The sequence below is a fragment of the Anopheles funestus genome, chromosome 3RL (genome assembly GCF_943734845.2).
Source record: "Anopheles funestus chromosome 3RL, idAnoFuneDA-416_04, whole genome shotgun sequence".
Taxonomy (NCBI): Eukaryota; Metazoa; Arthropoda; class Insecta; order Diptera; family Culicidae; genus Anopheles; species Anopheles funestus.
Genome location: NC_064599.1, coordinates 43315928 through 43332512, shown reverse-complemented (window position 1 = coordinate 43332512; position 16585 = coordinate 43315928). Strand labels below are relative to the sequence as shown.

Here is a 16585-nt window from a genome sequence, read left to right as displayed (position 1 = left end):
CTCAATGACCTACAAAGCTCGTTTGAATCGTGGCAATAGTGCTGCTTCCACACGCTTGAAAATGCAAATGATGAGCATCGTTTGTGTCGCTGTGTCAGACACAGGCGTCTACTAAGATCCTTACGTCCGGCAGGTCTACAACCTTTCCCCGCTTCGTATTACTCAAACAGGGCGTTGATTTATTTATATACCAATAACAAAGGAACCACCTTCCCTTGGTGTATACGTGCTATCCTGGGATTACTGGTTCCCCTAGCAACGAAGCTTCAACGAATGGGGTAATATAAAAAACACAGACAAGACAAATCAAGTTTACGTTGCAACTCACATTAAATTAAAGTGCTTCAATTGCTTGCATTGTGATTTCATTTCCTTGCACAGCTCACAGTTAATGTACCGAACCGGAACACAGAATGCTTCTTCACGCTTCGATGACGCACTACATTTTACATGGCCACACTGCTTATGCGTACACAAGTTGCACACACTGCATAAATCACCGCCACCGAAAATCACTTCACAGTAGATCGTCAAACCAATCAATCAGAAGCACCCATTATTGGGCATGGTAGCTGTGGTCGATGAGCTTTGGAGCAGCTGACACAATCCAACTGGTGGTCGCTTACGAGTGGTAAACCGTGGAACGGTATTTCAAAGCTAATTGGTCACACAGGAAGTCGATAGCTGTATGTAGAGGAAACCCGGGAAAAAGAGGAAGCTAGGATACGTCTGTCACGAAGGACCGTAAGCTAAGGACTAACGAGGAAGGACTATGCTGTGAGCCGCTGTAGCTGATGGGTAACGAATTGGTGAGCAGCGTACCTATTCGGGTTAGGTTTTATCATTAACCAGGAGAGAATCGTGACTGAACGCTCTTTTCAAGCCTCAACGAACTTGCGAAATAGAGAGATACCGTTTGCATACTTTGTGAGTTGGTGAAAGCTTTTGCATTGTTTTATACGTTCCACGAACATATGATAAAATGCCAGCTGTTGTATTGTGATTTCTCCGCTTTAAGCACATGTAAATTATGTAGAATGTTTTAATGTATACGTGTTTGTTACATTGTCCATGTTTTGAGAGAGGAATATATTTTCTTAAAATATTTGATACACATTTTACATCTACCTTCTAGAGAGACGAACGTCTGGAGAGCCGAAAGCTCAGAGAGCCAAATGTTTACATTAAGAATGACTTTCAACAGGTTTCGTTCGTTGTGGGGGGCTTAATTTTTGTAGCTTTCGGCGGTCCTTTCGAGATGTAATATATAATTTAAAATAACTATTTTTACTATACTTTTTAATTTAAAGTGTTGGAAATAATTGTCATGAGATATTTAAAAGTTTGTGTTACTATTTCATTTTTTTGTTTTTTTGACTTTGAATCCATGATGTCCGAGGCTCTGAAATATTGTTACATTTCGATTGAATGAATTTATTTGTTACCTTATATCTTAATACATTGTACAAAATTGGATTGAAAATTACAAGCTTTTCTTTTCCAAAGCTTTCTAGCGCCATCTATCGCAAGATTGTGTGTAAAGGAAAATTAATAATAAAAGCTTTATTGCTCCCTTGCCGTTCATTCTTTTCTTTTGCTGCATTTTTCCCCCTCTGTAATTCTAGAGCACCTTCACTTCATCTTTGTCCCTTGCATGGCTCGTTGCGTTCTAAAATATCCAAGGAATGGCAATCCCTAATGCATAGCCTGGTGTTATGAGTATAAGCACAAAAGGCATGAACGAACTGAAAATTAATTTCGTCTCTGCATGCTGCATGCTACCTTCGTCCCCGACTTTGTTGACCTTCGCTTTAGATCTGTCCTCTTGGTGTGCTGTAAAGTGTTTCCGGGTTGTCGATTCATGCAACCAACCGTTTCAAGGGCTTCACTGGACGGTCTTTTACAGATGAAATGAAGATCAATTGAAGGAACATCTCAGACGGATGCAACGGACTGGAAGCAGTGGATGACGTTTCCCATTCTTGGACGCGGATGTTTGAAGAATGAACCTACGTTTCGTTTTGCGACACAGAGAGCTTTGGTGTCGCTTTAGAATATACTTACGGTTGTATGTACATATAGATTACATGAACGAAATACATTTACATTTAAATTGAATAAAAATAATGATGCTGTAAAACTGTATTACTCTGACACCTGGCCATTCCAAACGCTTTAGATAAAATGTTACTTTTATTGTGTCGATCAATCAAGAAAACTGAGTTCAAATGAGATTTACACTTTCAAATATATTTCATTTTATAGTAACATGGTTAAATGCTTAATTTACTAACATCATTATATTTAACTTATTCTCTATAAAATGATTTTTTTTTTGAATAAATAGATTGTATAACAAAAAAATCATGTGTATTATGCAATTGAATATGAAAAAAATAATCATTTATAAAACATGTCATCGATTATGCTAAAAAAGAAGCAAATAAAACACACACACAACAAACGCTTATTTCACATCGATCTTCAAATATGAATATGTACGCAAATACGCTTTATTTGGTTATCGTTCATTAGAATGCGGCGATAGTAGTGCATCGGTTAGTGATTGATTGCAAAAATACAGGAAATCTGTTTGCCGTGTGGGAATCTCCCGTACCCTGTACCGGCCCAGGGTGGACAAATATACTTACACTAGCACAAACTCTTTGTGTTACTCTTGCCTATATTATTGGTGAAACCATCGAAAGGAGACGGGAAGGGCCATTGGATAGCTTCTCTCCAAAGTGTATGTACAGTGTTTGCTGCTTACGTGTGTTGCTTGCCTTTCTTTGCCTTCTACGACTTTTCAACGTTCTAATCTTGATTCCACAGTTGTTGATGGCTAGCATTGGTTGATTGCAGTGTTAGTTGATTGGTGTGTTAGCTGTAGCGGGATTGTACTGTGGATGGGGGTTGTCTATGAGTTCTAGCAAGCCTGTGAGCTATGTTTGCATTAATCGGTATATGTTGGCCACAGGAACTGTCACTTTTATGCTTCTATTGCTTCTAAGAACCCCACCCGGGTGCACCAACAGTGTACATTGTACAACCGTATCTTAACTCAGCGGGTTTCACATTGTTTTTCTCAACTTCTGTTCCCCTGATCAAGTCTTGTTACAATTACCTCCCTCCTAGTATGTTTCACCTGCTTAAGAAAGTATGTCTAAGAGTTCTGTTTCGTTTACACCATTTTCATTCTCCCATTTGCTTCTCTCTGTTTACGTTGATTGTGGTTTTGTATGTGTGTTTGTGTGTGGTTGAGTCGAAGTAAGTAAAGACCGGCCTGGTCAGCGCACGTTTCGCTGACCTACTGCTGACTCCTTCCCTTCGGTTCTCTTCCCTCAATTGTACTGATACAGTGCTTTGGCTTCCAGCTAGCAGTTTCGCTGTCTGTGGGCAACAATGCCATTGAAACCGAAACTCGTAAAACACGCTGAAACCGATAAATTCGTTACGCAACAACTGTACCGTGTGTGTATGAGTATGAAGAACCCAAAGCAAGCAATAAGAGGATGCAAAGTCTCTGCCAATGCTTGTCTAGCCGCTTTCAATCTCGTACACACATGAAACAGTGATGATGTTGATGGTTAGGAAGTGACGACTCAAAGGCATGATTGGTGATGATGGTGGTCTTCTAGAGTACATATGTATATGCTCGATTTTGTGGTTATTGGGGACCTTACGAGTAAAAGGTTTGCTTTTCTAAACATAATATCTGTTTGGACCATAACCAAAAGCAAGAAGGATTGAACTGTTATAAAAAGGAAAATTGTTAAAATTACTTTCAATTATGGCAATGCGAATGCGAAACAGTTTATAACTCACAACTGGTTTGTCAATGTAAATTCAGCATTGCTCGTTCAAACTGGTTTCTTATCTCGGAGTCTATTTTCTTAAGTATTTAAAGGGATATAGTAAATTGTTATGGTTATTTTAATAAATTTATTGTTCAACCATCCAAGTGAATAAAACACCAAGGCAAGAAAAAGATTATATTGGTTTACAAACATTGAAACACACTTAGGCATAGAATGAGAGCTTGCCGACACACATCGGACAACATCGAGGACAATCAAAAGGCATCGAAGAAAGGACATCTAAACATTAGTATTAGTTCCGCATTAGATATACTTAACACTACCAAGCTGCGACCGTGCACCCTGCTTACCGGGGCACCGGTCGTACCGTTTTCTTATCTAAATTGCTTCGACGGATGTGTCACAGCTTTCCGTGCGCGTCTGTACAACACTGACCAGTGTCAGTGGGCATTGAAAAGACGAAATTGACACAAACAGCCCTTGAAAGTCGATGAGCTTTTGTGGATCGAAGGTCGCCATCCTTTTGGTCACCGGCCAGGAAGGACCTATCGATCCGAGTAGAAGGAAACATTCTCCGGATGGAGACGCCTAGCTGCTTACAATATAACAATGGCTGCGTACCGCAACATGCAACTTAATCGGTCAATCCTATACTAGCGGGGAATGAAAACTTTATACAATTGGCCAGGAAACGGGTCCCAGCTCGGTGAACAACAATACATATTTATCACTATCAGCAGCAAAGAGCGGGGACGTGTCAACGCAAGTTCCGAACACCGGTGGAGACGCCTGGTCGTCCACAGTATCGGTTAGGCTGCGTTCCGCACCGTATCCCGGATTGTCGGGCAAAATGGCAAAATCAACGTAACCCTGTTTCGAATCCAAAGGCATTGTATCAACTGTACCGAGACAATCGATAAGTTCTCGTAGCAAGGCATCGTTTTTCGCACGATCGTCATCAGCCTTGCCGGACGATCGTCGGCTACCGACCGCCGACACGTCTGGCTGGGCCGATAAAGGTTCCAGTCGGTCATTTGTAAGCGTGTCCTTTACCTTCAACGTGCAATTCCCTGTTAGACCGTTCATTATTGATGAGCATCGGCTGGCCCTGGTTGAGCTGTGAAGCTTTACGGCAAGAACATCGGCAAAATTCCACCAACCATCGTGAGCAAAAATCTTCACCAGGACACGTTTGACGACTCCTGCCGCAGAGATTCGTTTCTTCCGCTGACCTATCAATCGAATCGTTCCTTTGAGTCGTGTCCAGCTCGAACTGGGGAACGACTTTTTGACCAGCACAACTCTTCGCTGTTCCTCGTCGACCACATCCGGAGGCATTTCGTACTGTGGTGTTGCCGGAGGCGTATTGAGAAAACATTCCACAAATGGTGGCCATGCCGGCACTAGCGTTGCTGTACTATCGGTCACGAACTCATCGGTTGGTGTTGTGGACGAGTTTCGTTCCATTCCTGTCGCGCTGCATGTATCGTTGCCGGCAGAAACTGCCACCGGACAAAACACGTCACTGGACCGGAGTGTTGAATCATCCCGTAGGTGAGGTAAGTTTTGTGCCGGAATATTATGGTCACTTTCTTTGACCAGCATTGAGATGGCATCGCTGGTGGATGTTTCGTCTCCATCGTCGCTGTCTGGAATAATAATCGGTTTCATTTCCGATCGCCACTCGGTGTGTTCGTCCGCCTGGAAGGTAGGCTGACCGGATACATCGGCGCTCAAATGCCAACGAAGTGACCGTTTCGCACTAGCGGACATTGATTTGTATGCGGCTGAGTTTGTCTGAAAGGTTGTAAAAAGTGGTGAAAGAGAAGAGAATATGAAAAACATCGAATGAGTGGAAGTGGAAAGGAATTTGTTTCAATCACGCTGGAAAAGTACACGTAGAATAGAAAATGATGGTGTTTCTTTTTTAGATATTTATTGGTGTGTAGAGTGCGATGACAGCTTTTGTAGAACTTTTAAAGTTTTCGCAGTACTTAAAGTATTTCAATTGCATTTTGTTAAAATTTTTGGAAGAAGCCATTTATGGACTTCATCCAAGTCGAATAGTTAATTACCTATAGGTATATTGAAATTATTTTATTTTTTCTGATTTAGGTTAATTTAAGTAACAAAAACTTGCTTAAATAATTCTTTTAAATTTCTCTTATTATATGTTATAATATTAATTTTATAATAATATAATATTTCTTAGTTTATAGGAAAAATCAATTATTGCATTAACACGATAATTCCTAACTTGTTAGCATAGGAATAATTTAGTGAACGGCGTTTGGTTTTAAATCATATTTGTGTAGCTGTTTTTGCAGACAAACAAATAAATAATAAGAAAGAAATTATAGAAAGAGTTGAAGGTGTTAAAAAAATAATTATTACTGTTTTGAATGGGGCAAATTTGGTTTTGTTAAAATCATCCTTATTGAATTAACATAGAAAAATATGGCCCGATTATGACATCCACAAGAACTCAGGTGGCTTGTTTGAAACAGTTGCCTGATTATGGTGATTTGGCGTAGAAAAAACATCATTTATGTGCGGCTGAAAATGTATAACGAGCAAAAAAAAAAACACGAAACTTTGTTTTCCCGATTGCAATCAATTTTTTCCCTATGCAAATCTCACAACGCGATATTCATTTCCTATTCCAAATTAATCTTCACTACTACATAACTTTTCTCCAGATTTCTCCCTGTTAAGGGTTGGACCAGGCTTGCGGTGGCTGCTTTATTTGTCCCATAATTTACTATTTGCCCAATGAAAGAAGAAAAATCTTTCCAATTTACTTCCGAATGTAGGCGTTTTAGATTTTCTGCTTTTCGCTTCAAACTTCTTCATTCAAACTAAAGCAAACTGGCTGAAAACACTTGGCTCACATTTGTGGCTGTGGGGAGTGTTGTTGGTCATAAATTTTCCGAAAAACTTTTCCATCTCTAGCGAACAAACCATGCATCCTGCTGGGGCCCTGAAGCTGCACATCTTTGCATAACAAATTGTAGTGACACTTTTCACCTTCTTCGTTCATAACGGGGGAAAACACGAGAAACAAATAAAAACCTAAAGTACAAGAATTACATTAAAAGGAGTGCAACTGTGGCATGAAGTTTAAATTCCTTCTTTTTTGTTAACCGTCCGCGGCAGTGAAGCATTTATGGGGCACATGAATATTTATGTGCGTAGCAAAGCAACGGATGCATCCGTACGTGGCAGTATCGTAGAACCGTGGTCCAGAGGGTCACGTGAAATGGGTTGCGAATGTAAAGCTGGGCAGTAAAAGCACCCCATACGGTACACCATTGCACGCAAGGTCAGGGCTTTGCATTGCGGTCGATCCTACCACATCAAGTGACGGTTAAGAGCGTCCATTGTTTCGGTTGGCTTTTTTCCTGTCCTGTCTGCCATCTTGCCAACCTGCAGCAAAGTAACTATAGTGAACGATAAGTGTACTCCGTTTTTAACTATCCTTAAGAGGACACTTATCGAGAAGGTTGCACTAGTAAGAACGATGGTGTAGAACGATGTTAGAACCAGTTGAATCCCCGATGGATCGAACGAGTGAAGTGTCGTGTCAATAGTCGATCTGCATCGAGTGCACAAATGTTTTGCTATTGACGGGTGCTTCCGGTTTGACGATGACGCTCGAGTGTGACAAGGTTGATGAGTGTAATGAGTGCAATGTGCAATGCAATGTTCACTCTAATTATCATTGTCCTTGATGAAAGAAAGTGCGCAGACACTTTAAATTGGTTTTCAGTACAACGAGCCATATCGGCACAACTTGGTAAATTGACAAATGTTTACGAAAGAAAGGAGTGACATACAAGTTACTCATCGTAATAATGTTAGCTTAGAAATTTCAGGCATATATTTTTTTCTTGTGAGTATTCAGCAGCATTGTGTGCCAAACCTGAACTTGCTGGTAGTCGCATCAGCGCCATTATTCTGTTTTAATTTGGACCTACCACAACTCTTCAGTCCATGTGGACCAAAAGAATTAATTTTATAGAAATATTTTGCATAGTTACCTAGCTATAGTCTTGCCCGAGTAATATCAGGTTTCAAAAGCACATAAAAGAAAAATCCCTAAATAATCCCATCGTATATGTAGAAGAAATCATTTTCGAATACTTTCTCCTTTATCATACTTCTAAGAATGCTTTCGTTCGAAATGTTTTACGCAAAAATTTCCCTCTCCGAATGCCGAATGCGATTTGATACCCGGTCCTGTCGTGTGGAACCGGCGCCATTTAACTCATAAAGCACCGGGCTGCCCGTGGTAAAAATAAATAAAAAATGATTAAAATTTCTTCCAGAATACTCATTTCCTTTGTTATTCACTACCAACTTATTCTCCCGATTTGTTTCTGTATTTTATTTAAACTTTTTTTTTATTGGACCCTCCCATCGAGACTCGGCCCCTGCGGGATAAGCGAATATCACGGATAATAGACACACCTTTTTTTATTGATAAATAATAGTGTGTAATAGGTGGATTTTTTTCTAAAGCTAGATGTTAATTTGTTTAGGTGCACTTTGCAAAACAAATCTGTTCTATTTGGTGAAACTTTTTTTTGGAGTCAATTGTATCATTTCCTATTGAGGTTTTTATTTCTTGCCATCACCGGTTTGCAGTTAATGTGTCAATTCTCCTTTGGAACTGTCATTTCCGAGCTGCACGGATAATGAGACAGACAGCTCTCCACTGTATTTATTTATTTACACACACAATTCACAGGTCCATTGCTACATCGATCAAGACCCTTGTAAAATTAAAATTCTTGTTTAAACTTGTACCCTTGTTTAAACTTGTAATTGTAATGTACTTTATTAATTTTTTTGTGAAAAGTTTATATGCTAAGAATTAATACAATTCGTATTATGGAGCTCTAGAGACAAAAATTGAAAAAAATAATAAAAACAATAAAACTAATAAAAATAATTTTGTTTTTTAGTCAAATTAAATCTTCTTACGCCAATAAGATTTAATTGATAACTAAATATGACTATTCGTTCCATAGTTATTGCAAAAGTCACTAATTCTGACATACGAACCATTTTCACTAATCTCAATATTTTCAATTACACGTAAGTCCGTTGGACAAAATGTGAATAAATTATAATTTTTCAGCTTTTATGTGTATAACAATAACAATAAAAGTCTCACTAAGTCTCACTAACAATTTTTGAAATGTACATAATTAAAGATAAATGAAAATTCACAAAACTGTTGCTATTCATCTTCGATACTTTATTAACGATTTTACGCACTTGATTAACAATCGAAACCCAAATAATCGATGCATGTGTAAAATCGATCCAGTTGATCTAATGTGTGGTTTAAGCTATTCGGGTGCGAAAAAAGAAAACAGTAAGGAAGTGTAGCAGATAATATCTAATCTGCTATACAGCTAGTATTAAAGTAACAGCTATTACAGAAATCAGACTTTGGGATCGGTATTTAAGAAATAGACAACACAAGTATGCAACCCAAATTTATAATGACCCACATAAAGTAAATGAGTCCAATGCAAGTAGGCTACATACATGTGCTGCGTAAGCATTGGCCACAACCATTGGAAACGTCAACAGGTAGAACCCGGATGATTATTTAATAACACCAAATCAAAAATCAAAACTGACCCGCGCAGCGAAGCCCAAAATTGTTTACGAGGCAAAACATGTCCACGCTATGACAAAAGCGTTTAAGCGCAAGAAAGTAGGTCAACCCGCGAGGCTCCGCCCAAGAACGACAAAGGCGTCAAACTTAAGCATACTTTTAGAATGATATATAATAAAGTACCGGGCCAAAGTAAGACAGACTTAATCTGGACTTGGCATAGAACGTAACCAATCTGTGTCCGTTTATTTCCAGACCATTGAGTAACGTCTCAATGTGTCCAACGTTCGTAAAGTCAGTAAGATATATCCGCGCTTCACTAATTTCCACCAAGTGATGGAACGGGAAGAAAGTCCGATGATAAGATAGGTGACAAAACAGGTAAAGTCAAAGCCTGTTACAGAAGCTTCCACCAACCAGTTACTTGTTCGCACTCGGGGCAAATAATTCGTTTCTGGGAACGAAAGTACTAACATGGTTGCATCATATAACAAGCGCTGCTACCCTTATTTTGAGCACAAAATGTATACTATATGTTACAACGGCCTATTGCAATTCAGTGCACCAGCCGCTGATTGAGTGGATGACAATAGAGGCAGTAGCAGGGTACTGTTACGTTCAAGTACCGTGAAACTATCCTCACCTGTCGAGGCATAGTAGCAAAATACTTTTGTACGTTCGGTTCTTTATCCCGAGGGGACATCACTTGATCCGGTCGAGGTTGAAAGGTTCGATCCTATCTGTTGGGTGTTCGCGTAACCCATCCCGATAGCGGAACGCACTACTACATCGATATGATGGTAACATAAGCCACTGATGCAATACTCAAATGCAACAACCTTACACCGCCCAACTTTGGGAGGTAAATCCAGCTTCTAATTACATTCTTCGACGTACGCCAGTCAATGTAAATGGAGTGTATGGGACTAGGGGACTGCAAACTTATTCCACGCAGTACTCGACGGAACTATTTGGGAAGATTTTTGGAATCCAACCAAGGGTGTGTGCTGCCCGGGTACACTTACCGTTTGGGGCTTTGCTTCCTGCTGGTCCTGTTGATCTTCCAAGGGTGGAGTTGCATCTGTGCCGCAACGGTACGCTTGTATAAATTTCAAGCATAACTCCTCCAGATCGGGTCGTTTGGGAAGTATTCGAAGAAGAGTACTGTAGGATAAAGGGATAACATTGGTACACATAAGCACATGAGCATAATATTAGAAGTTTTGTGAAGAGTTATAACGATCAGATAATGCTTCTATTGTCATTGTTATAGAATGTTTAAAATTCAAAAGAATTTCGAACACAACCCAAACCCAAGGGTACTTTTCGTTTAGTATACACACATCTTCAATCCATTAGGTACAATGCGTTCTATCCTATGAATACCACTCAGCTATCAGCACAAAGCTTTTAGCCCTATAAAACATGATTTAAATTATGTTCCACAGAACCGGAACCGGTTTGAGTGAATTGAATTCCGTTCACTACTGCAAAACGGAAAAGTTCAAACATATCAAACGAATCACGAAATTGAAACGTATCGATTCTTGGTTTTATTGTATGTATTTCAAAGTTTTTGTCTTATGATAAATTTGTACCCATGCGCAAAAAGTGCAACCGAGCGAAATGGTAAGCGTTTTTAGTAGTAAAAATGGCTCACAAATTCAATCCAATTTCTTTTAGCCATTTCTTTCTGTGCTTCCATTTGGCACCACATTCCGACCCTGACACTCATTTCCTGCTCAACTTTCCAAGCCAAACAAAAAACCCGGGGGGGATTTCTTTCGGTTGGATTATGGGAATTCACAGTGTTCTCATTCTCTTGCGCAGCGAAAACCCGACACATGACAATCTTTCTTCATTAGCCTGTCCCAATCGTCTGTCTAAAATCCGTTCCGGAATTCGATAGGATTCCCGCCGTTTCCGATAGGAGTGAGGAGGACTGTTGAAATGAACAGTGGGACGATTACTTACCGGGTCGTCACATTGTTTCGTTTCGCATCCGTTGGCGCCACACCTGTAGTAGTGTCGATGCGGGATTTCATCGCGACGATTGGGAAGATGCGTCGGAGCAGTGCATCCCTCGGGCAAATGGAACGTGGAAAATCGTACGGCAGTTGCGTAAGTGCAACTGCATCGATACTTGCCCACTCGTCCGGTTCATCCACGCTGGCCCTTCCCGTCCAGTACAGTGACTTCCACTTGGCGTAGCAAAGTATCAGCCGACCGTACGTTTCCACATCGTTTGATCGATAAATGGTCAGCCCGGTGGGACCGATTGCTTTGACGATGCACGATGTTGCTGCTGCCGTACCAAGAAAGGCTTCGAAGACTGGCCCAAGCAGATTGATGGAGGATGGGTAGGGTTTCACGCGCAGCAGCGTCAGTTCGATGAAATCGGCCCGGTTGCGAAATATCAATCGTAAGCTCTCGATGATGGAATGTACTTCCTGCTGGAGGCACTGGTTCGGAATGGGGGAACGGGCTGGGTGGGTGGATATCATGTCCGGTGGCGTCGGAAAGGCTCGAACCCAAAGCTGACTCTTTCGTTCGATCAGTTCTGCCAGTAGCGATACGTTGATGTAATTGCTTCTGATTTCCATCGAATGCTGCTTTTTATTAATTTTTTCAATGATATGTGTGTGTATGAGTGTGAGAGAGGAGGTATGATGAAAGCCAATGTAATCCGGCAATGCAAACGGGCTCCGGAATCCCACACCAAGATTTTACACATCCGGCATGGAAGGCGTCAGGTTAGTTCGAACATTTCCGAGAACCGGATGAACAACATCATCAGGGAAAGGTAGCGAATGATTGTTGATTGGTGCCACATGCCGAAGAATAATCGAGTGGGACACGGAGGAAAAAGAGAAGGAGAGACAGAAAAAAACGCACAAACGAAGCAATTAATTGAAACATCAAAAACATGAGTTAAACGAAGATGGCTATTGGCATTTGTTTTTTTTCTTTTTGCTTCTATTTTTGTGTTGGTCGATGTTTATTTGCTTTCGGCCACAGTGCTACCGGATAGGTAAGCAATCATTCAATAAAAAAAGATTAAAAAAGAATTTGTAACGTTCCATAATGAAACGATCAGCAAAAGTGACGGAATAGTTTGAAACCGTTTTGTGGTCGATCGAAAAACCGTATCTTTTATCTATCGTTCTGTAAATGGTTTTAAAGAGAGAGATTTTTTTAAAAGTTCTGCTTAAATGCACGAAGCTGAAGCGATTATAACGACTCGTATTTTAATGAAGCATTTGTGGAAATAAGTATTTTGCGTGACCCTGCGGTTTCGTTAATCGATTATAATGTTCCGCGTGGATGGCATTTTGAAGGGAATGTTTGTCCATTCCGATGCATGGTATGTTTGCTTGGGTCAGAAATGATGTCCAGTATCGATTTGAGTCAATGTAAACTTCGCTAATTGGTTTTCCACCGGCAGCACAGTTCCTTTACGATCCGTTTAACCTGCTTCGGGAAGTAAAAACAGGATGCTTTGTGGATTTTACGATGTAGTTTGAAGCAAACAATTGTGGAAAGGACACATTACTGCTTACAAATATGTTCTTGTAGTTAGTAAGTATAAGCGAGAGCAAGATTAATTTGATTTGTTTTTTGCTATAATTACTATTTGGTTTAACGAAGTTGGTTAACTAAAGTTATGGTATAAACTTTTGAACGTTTGTAATGTGTTAATGTTTTAATAAACCTTTGTTTTTGAGTTATTTGTTATTAACACTAGAGCTTCTATTTTAATATTTTTGTTATAAAATTATTTTATAAACAATTTCGAATAACTAGATTATATTTTAATGTTTATTAGAGATCATACTATACAACAAAAGTGTAAAAATCATCAATAAAATACTTTAGAAGGTCTCACTCGTAACACTAATGTGATTAAAAACTAAGCGTTCTGATCAAAATGACTAGTTGCGGTCATGTAATGCTGCAGGCGTCCTCTAAACGGTTTGGAAAACAAAACTAAAAGTAGCTTTTGTTTACAGTGCCATTGCCCAAGTACACTATGCAGGGGAATTGTTAAACAGCCTCAAAACCACTCAAATGAAATACTCTAAATTTGTAACCAATCACGTATGAAAATTGTACAACTTATCGATAGAAATAATTGAACACAAACCACACACACACGGCACGATCATCATCAGAATTTCAACAAACTAATTACTTACGCATAGCGTCGTAATCGCAACCAGTGTCGCAATTCAGTTGATTGTAGAGAATAGGATGAGTGTGGTCGCGTCCACACCTGGTTTGATTGATGAAGTACACTCGACGAAACTCAACTAGTTGATTGAAGCGGATTTGCATGTTTCGGTTTGTTCGGGTAAAGGGAAGGGGGAAGAAATGTGCCCACACTAACCGTGTGCCGTTGCAAGCTTCTAAAAGGTAAAGGAAGAGTGTGTGTTTGTGTGGCAATAAATCGTCCACAATTCAGTAGCCACTCGTCACAGCCCAGACGTCAAACGCCTTTCATCGTTTTGATACCAAAAGGGAATCATTTTGCGGAACGGAATATTGTTAGACGACCTCTTTTGGGTGACAGTTGGGAACGGTTCCTAGATACACTCACCTACAGTCCCGCGGCTGTGATTGTATTCCAAACACATTCCAATCAATGGAATTGTATCGTTCTGGCAAGCGCTAAACGATACTTTGCCGGACACGTGTCATCCGGAAATTAGTTCCGTTTGCACAAATACACACCCGGCCATCCCGCCATCGCAATCGGTACGGGATGCGTGATCCAATGTTATGGTGGTTACACTCATTAGGCAAAAGATTAGCCTAATGGCATCAATCAGCAATCAAGCGAGAAATGGGTTCGTTTTCGCCTGGTACACAACCAAATGTTAGCACTGGAAAATCATCAACCTCATTTATTTCATCGATAAAACTACAGTATAGTAATTGCCCAACAGACACGAATCGGTGGTTTCATTTTGGGCCGGTTTTGTCCCCGCATCGCATCACGCTTTATACACTTGAAAGCGGTACTTGACAAAAATAATTAATAAAATATTTAATTGCAATATATTACAAACATCAGCGAACCGTGCAACTGATTGAAATTAATTTGGCATGTCGGCTGCCACTGGTTGGCATATTCAAAAAGAGAGTGTTTATGTCAATGGCTATCATCCAATCGAACCAAAAACCCAGCATAAGTGGATGGAAAATCGTTGTTTAATGAAATAGTAAACCAACGGAACCACACTTCGAGGATAGTGAATTTATCGTTCAGTGGGATTGATAGCGTTGGTATACATTTTTAATGAACAACTTTCGGCTAATGGACGCTAGTTAGTTTTTGGGAATGGTATCTATTTTTGTGACCGTAGAAAACTTTGAATTTGAGTTAGTTACACTGAAATTGGAAAAACCTGTATGTGGCAACCGAATTCGGTAGAAATATTCATATATTTCTATCACTAGAGCCCATTTAATTCAATAAATATCCATTCAATTTCCGGCGGCTAAGGATAATCCCATTTGATGCATGACTGATGGGTAAATAATTTCCCCTTAAAACCAGCAAAACGAAAACAACAAATCAGTTTTTGACAAAAAGGCTCAACGAAGGCTGAAAATGGATGCATGGATGAAGGTGACGTATTAGCGAATTGTCACACAGTATTAAATGTCTAAGCCCTCCAGCGAAAGGGTGGAATTGAATCAAAAGTTAATTAAAACCCAACTACATTGTCACAGACAAACAAAACACAATTTTCTGTGCAGTATGGTGCCCATACCGTTCGTTACTTGTTGAAATAGTAAGATCAAAAAGCATTCATGTGCTGTAATAAATTGGAATTGTTTTTAATTTTGATTGGATTTTTCTTTTACAATTTTGCAATGAACTGGAAAAGTAACCAATTAATAATAGTTTTTAAATAAATAAATCTTTCGCTGAAAGTGTCCCTCCCTAGTGTAGCAGTGCTAATAAACCATTCGGATTGTAAAATTACTCAAAGACCTTTGCTTTACGACACACACACACACACACATAATGATGAAACTCTATTTTACACTCATATTCATATATCTTTTGCGATGTACTTACTAGTTTTAGCGTCTATTTGGCAGTGATAGAGCTAGTCGAAGGTTTGATAGAATAGAGTTGTAAGCACCAGCATCACATCAGCCGGTTTTCCCATTACCATTACGTTGAACACATTGTTTTGGGACGAAATTTGGTATCGTGAACATTTCACTTCCTTTTTTTTGGCAATAGTAGCACAGACAGCCGGAACAGGAACGAGTACCCGGGGTTCGGGAGGAGATTATTTATGGTTTCGCGGTTCGTTCGTTAACCGTTTACCCATGCATGTGTTTTACGCTTTGGTAACGGATAAAATGTATCGCGATATGTATATAGTATATGTATAAAAAAATAAAATATCTTTCTCTGCAAAAACTGCACACGTCAAGCGATAAATACAGCGCGCAGTACACGTTTTGTGTGCGCATAATTTACAAGCAACAATCGCCTACCCTAACTTATGCTGATAGGTGTTATGGTTGATATGGTGGTTCTCATACACTCGTGTGTACTATACAATACAATTCCAACGAGAGAAATTTACTAAAACCCTCCCACAGTGTACTGATGTCGAGCAGATCGATCGATAGTCGACATATCAAGTATTTTTGAGTTTTTATGTCAACTTTCACACTGCACAGCATATTGAACAGATCATCGTAACTGCTCATGATGGGAGGGATGCAATCTGGCGCACTGTGCCGTCAGAGAACTATCAGCAAAAGGGAGGAAATAAATACTCGCGTTCAGAAGATTCTCCGATCAAAAGTGACAGATCGTGTTCACAGTGTTGCTATGGCTTATCGTCATACCCCGTACATACGGTCAGTGATTATTGTTCCCAGCTGTATCCATTCCCGGCCAGGAAGCTAAAGTGTGACAGGTACGCTACGATTGGCGCGTTTGTGCGTTACAAAAGCGAACGGGCCCTCAGGCGCAGGGTCGCTCATCAACCGAGAAGATGTCATTCCGCGAACCAAACTGATGGAGGATTAACTTATCGATTGATGATGTCATCGGGTTTTGCAGTGTTTACCGCTGGAATGGGAACGCAATCAACAGCAACAC

At 39.9% G+C, this 16585-nt stretch overlaps 2 protein-coding genes across 2 annotated transcripts in view; both read right to left on the bottom strand.

Moving 5' to 3' along the window:
• LOC125769191 (melatonin receptor type 1B-A-like) overlaps positions 1-743 on the bottom strand; it is a 33731-nt gene extending 32988 nt beyond the window's left edge. Inside the window, exon 1 of the mRNA XM_049437751.1 lies at positions 329-743. The gene's annotated coding sequence lies outside the window, so the exon portion shown is untranslated. The remainder of the gene's footprint in view (positions 1-328) is intronic.
• Positions 744-2467: 1724 nt separating this feature from the next.
• LOC125769177 (uncharacterized) overlaps positions 2468-16585 on the bottom strand; it is a 65467-nt gene continuing 51349 nt past the window's right edge. The window contains exons 6-8 of the mRNA XM_049437728.1: positions 11425-12059; positions 10476-10614; positions 2468-5615 (exon numbers count right to left, since the gene is read on the bottom strand). Coding sequence (XP_049293685.1) covers positions 4491-5615; positions 10476-10614; positions 11425-12059 — 1899 coding nt within the window. The 3' untranslated portion in view covers positions 2468-4490. The remainder of the gene's footprint in view (positions 5616-10475; positions 10615-11424; positions 12060-16585) is intronic.